The 4127-nt window shown below is 41.8% G+C and overlaps 1 protein-coding gene across 1 annotated transcript; it reads left to right on the plus strand.

Moving 5' to 3' along the window:
* The first annotated feature begins 824 nt into the window (after positions 1 to 824).
* On the plus strand, positions 825 to 1601 carry LOC125535520 (Bowman-Birk type proteinase inhibitor B6-like). Its single transcript, XM_048698587.2, has 2 exons — positions 825 to 988; positions 1121 to 1601. The coding sequence occupies exons 1-2, from the start codon at positions 913 to 915 to the stop codon at positions 1315 to 1317; spliced, it is 273 nt and encodes a 90-aa protein (XP_048554544.1). The 5' UTR covers positions 825 to 912; the 3' UTR covers positions 1318 to 1601.
* The last annotated feature ends 2526 nt before the right edge of the window (positions 1602 to 4127 follow it).

Consider the following 4127-nt stretch of genomic DNA (forward strand, 5'->3'; position numbering starts at 1 on the left):
TTTTATAGTGCATAATATCATAAATGATCTTATTTATTATCATGCATGACACATAGTAGGATAACATATATTATGATACGGCATCTATCTATGTTACTCTAACCCCCTCTCTCTTCCTTAATCGTATGCCACATCAACGTGGTTGCTAGTTCCCCGTGCATGATACCGGCTAAGACACCATCACTATGGCCAACCTAACATATGCATGTTAGGAATCTGAATTACTCCTCACCATGACTAGCCTAAGTAGTAGTGAAAATACAAAACAATACTACTAGTATTACCAACATACTTAGTTTTTATCTTACAAAAATGATGTGTAGATTGAATTTGAACTAGTCATTTAATTACATAACAGATAGGTATCATGTCAATTCACTTTGAAACTTTCGGAATTTGAAAAGGTGTTCGCTTAGACAAAAAGAAATCTGAAACAGCTTATATTCAGCAACACCCTTAAGCTTTGCATGCGTTCACGCTTGGTCCATTTATGTCCTATGCTTGAGGAGGTAGAGGTGTTTTATGAGCAGCGCGCAAGATTCACTCAGAGATCATGTTCCAAGAGTTCTTCACCCAGTATAGACAGATATGTTTTTGAAAAGTTATAGATAGAAATGCAACAACCAGCTAGGCCTAGATTTGGCCTATAAAAGTCCAATAATTTCCAGTTTGCACGTCCATTGAACATGTGGAAAAAACTGTGGGTAGTGATGCATTCTATGCGTCGAACTTTATTATCCTCCTCACCCACTTGCGGGCGTGCATGCATAGCAGATTGCCAAGCAAGGTGCTAAATCTACGCCTATAAATAGATGTGCTACTAGCTCTGGCCAACAACAACAACAACATAGCATTCCACTCACAACAATAAGAGATAAGTGAGAGCTTTGCTCAAAAACCTTAAAAACAACCATGAAGAACACCAAGCTTGTGGCGATCCTTCTCCTCCATGCCATCCTGGTCATGGGAATCCTTGCACACGTGAATGGTTCGTGGTCTTTCATGTTCTTTATTCTATTTTTTGCATAACAAACTTTGATTGTCCTTTTGCAATTCCATTGATGTCTTATATATCTTATAAGTGATTACTAATATGATAGCATGCCATGCATGCGTGCAGCCAACTACTTCCCCAAGTGTTGTGACAAATGCAGGTCGTTCTCGGGGGTTGACATATGTGACGACGCCCATCCTCAGTGCCCCAAGGGCTGCTCCACATGCCGCGCGGTGCAGACGGGCCGTGTCAAGATGTTCCGATGTGCCGACATGCGCTCCACCATCAACGGCACGTGCGGCCCACGCTGCAAGAAGAACTAACCGGTTCAAGCAAGAATTAGGAGATGTGTTTCGCCAAAAATAAAGCTCAGATGAGACGAGCATTGTGACCGTTTTTGTGCGTAGATGTGGCCCCACATTGCACGCCGACAATGCATACACTATTGTCGGTCGCCGTCGTTTCATCATCACCATTGTTCTTGGTTTTAGTTTCCTCTTCAAGAGTAGTCTATTGTTGCTCACTTATCAGGTGCCCGTTGTATCCTTCGTGAATAAACACATATGTTGATTGTGTGTCTCCACTTAAAGCACATTTGTTCATGCCACGCGATTTTCTTAGGGACCAATGTTTAATATCTTTCTAGTTTTTTGCCTACTTAGAACGCTTATTATCCTACTATTTTATCTGTTCTAGAAGTCAAACTTTGTGGCTGCCAAATTGTTTGTAAAATTCCTAGTGCTCAGGCTATAGGTAGCCATACCCTCGTGGTCCCAATGTCTACACATATGTGCCAATTAATAAATTAACTGAGTCTACATAAGTCTGTATATAAGGAAATAGATGAGAAATACAACACAATTTTCCACATGTACCTCCCTTGAGAGGTAAGAGAACCCCCCCCCCCCCCCCCACCCCATAGCTCTCTCTCGCATTCCCTCTCTATCATACATCGATGAACAATCATCCTCCTTAGTGGACAGTAGCGATGCGAAGAAGCTTGATGAGGTGTGTCGGCATTAACAACCCACGGCGGACCCGAAGCTGGGAGGTAGGGTGTGGAAGTTGGAGATGTGCATACAAATCCAAGTGAGGAATGAGATATGCCAAGATGCTAACCAATGGGCTTGCATGCAACTTACACCTTTTCTTGGGTAAATATCATCTCTCAACTATATCGTGCGATGTGGTTAGTACGGAAGCAAGCCATGTTGATCTTGAAGACATTGGCCCTATGATGTGGATACCATACACAAGGTGGCATGGAATACGATGATGTTGCAATATGAGGCATGGCAGTGACCCAAAGATGATTGCCGGAGAGTGCGAGCATAGTTGTTCTTAGTGCTTATTTACCAAAATGATTTTATTCTAGTTATTTTGTGACATATCAGTTTCTTTTTTGGAACGATCTTGTGATGTTGTGCTTCATCTAAGCATTCAATGTTGTTAGTCTTTAATCAAGGAAATTTGTTCTGGTCCATGTGAGGGTAGTTGATTTAAAATTGATAATGTCAATTATTGTGTTTCCCGGGATTGGAGGGTGAAGATATCGGAGCGAATTATTCTTCGGTTCTTGATTTATTTGCTATGAATGGATTTGGGTGCTATATGTGATGCCTTTAGTGCTTAATCCCAAAAACAAAGATATAAACTCAAGCAATGTAACGTTGTTATGATCATTGTCTGATCATGCATCACTTGTGACTTTGCAACATACATGACTTTTTTTAGGGGAACAACATATATGACTTCGTTGGGAAATGGGTTGGTAAAAAATGTTTGTTAAATTTGGATATGCTGGGATCTAATCTATACTTACTAATAAATTCATATATGTTGCACCAACAAACATCTACGCTGGGATCTAGTCTATACCAACAAACATCTATGGCTAGCACGGCACCGAGCTAGCTGAGCATAGAGATGCCGATTGCAAGTAGCAACATGTGCGAATCAGAGGAGGCCGCTCCGTCAGAGGAGGGGGAAGGACTGATGGATGCTCACGCGATCTCAGACGTGGTGGCAAAGAGAGAGGCCTTGGCCGCGGCAGTGACAGTTTATCCTTGGTTGCGGCCATGGGCAGGTCGTTGGAGATGCGTGAGGCGGGCTCGATTCATCGGATCCGTGAGAAGTGTTGGTTTGTGCCGGTTGTAGAAGCATAGAAATTCACGTCTGAGCCCGACAACTAGGTTGTTTGTTGGTATTTGATGGATTTGCACCGGAATTTGCAAGGGGCTTGCATTGCAAGACGACATGGGCACATCTACCCTGCAAAGGTAGAGGAGATATGATCGTGTGTGGATTCATGTGGGTGTAGTGTGATGGGTCTTTGATTGGTTGGTGAGGGGACAATCCACGTGCATGCACATGGCCACATGATAGAGGCAAGGGTCGAGGGCCTATGTTTGATGGAGAATTAGAGAATTAATGCGATGGCTTGATGCTTGCTGCTATATGTGAACAAAAATGCCAATTCATGCATGAATTTGTTTATAGCTAATTTACTGTTGGAAAGTTGGCATGGTCTCTAGGCAAGCAAGCTTGATGCAATTTCACATGTGACAATCCTGCTTTGACCAGAAGAACAATTGTTTGGACGAGGATGAGATGATTGTGTTGAATGCTTGGCACCATATTGACCGCTAGACAAGAAAGCTATCAAGAGGAACTTTGTGCCTGATCTCCTTAGGATATGCAAAGTATCTGCACCTTCTATCTTCTATTGAACCTACGATTTTCTTAACCAGATACGTATGTAACAATTCTTAGGACTGCATCAAGAAGTTTGATTTATCAGATGACAAAAAATCTCAGGCTAACTGTATAAATTTCATTAAGCACTATTTAGTGGCAATATTGTGTTGAGATAGTGCAGGGTCCATACTACTGCACCAGACGAGTCGTTTGGTCACAAACATATAGAGGATGTCTATGAACTAATATCATAGAGTTTCCTTTTCTTTTTGACGTTTAGAAGTTGTTAACAAGAATGTGATGTTCCGTCCTTGCAAAGCTCTAGCATATTGCGCTATAATTTTTTTCTTCCATTGCAATGCATGGGCACGTTTGCTAGTCATTGTTTAAATATGATACCCAATTGCACAACCAGTTTTTTGCTTGGGTATATTGG

Source organism: Triticum urartu, chromosome 1A (assembly GCF_056163025.1).
Source record: "Triticum urartu cultivar PI428250 chromosome 1A, HENAU_Tu73, whole genome shotgun sequence".
NCBI lineage: Eukaryota > Viridiplantae > Streptophyta > Magnoliopsida > Poales > Poaceae > Triticum > Triticum urartu.

Excerpts from the sequence above, each read along its gene's own strand:
- LOC125535520 (XM_048698587.2), top strand. The coding sequence starts at position 913 with ATGAAGAACACCAAGCTTGTGGCGATCCTTCTCCTCCATGCCATCCTG. Across the intron at positions 989-1,120 it reads AATCCTTGCACACGTGAATG|CCAACTACTTCCCCAAGTGT; the intron begins GTTCGTGGTCTT and ends GCATGCGTGCAG.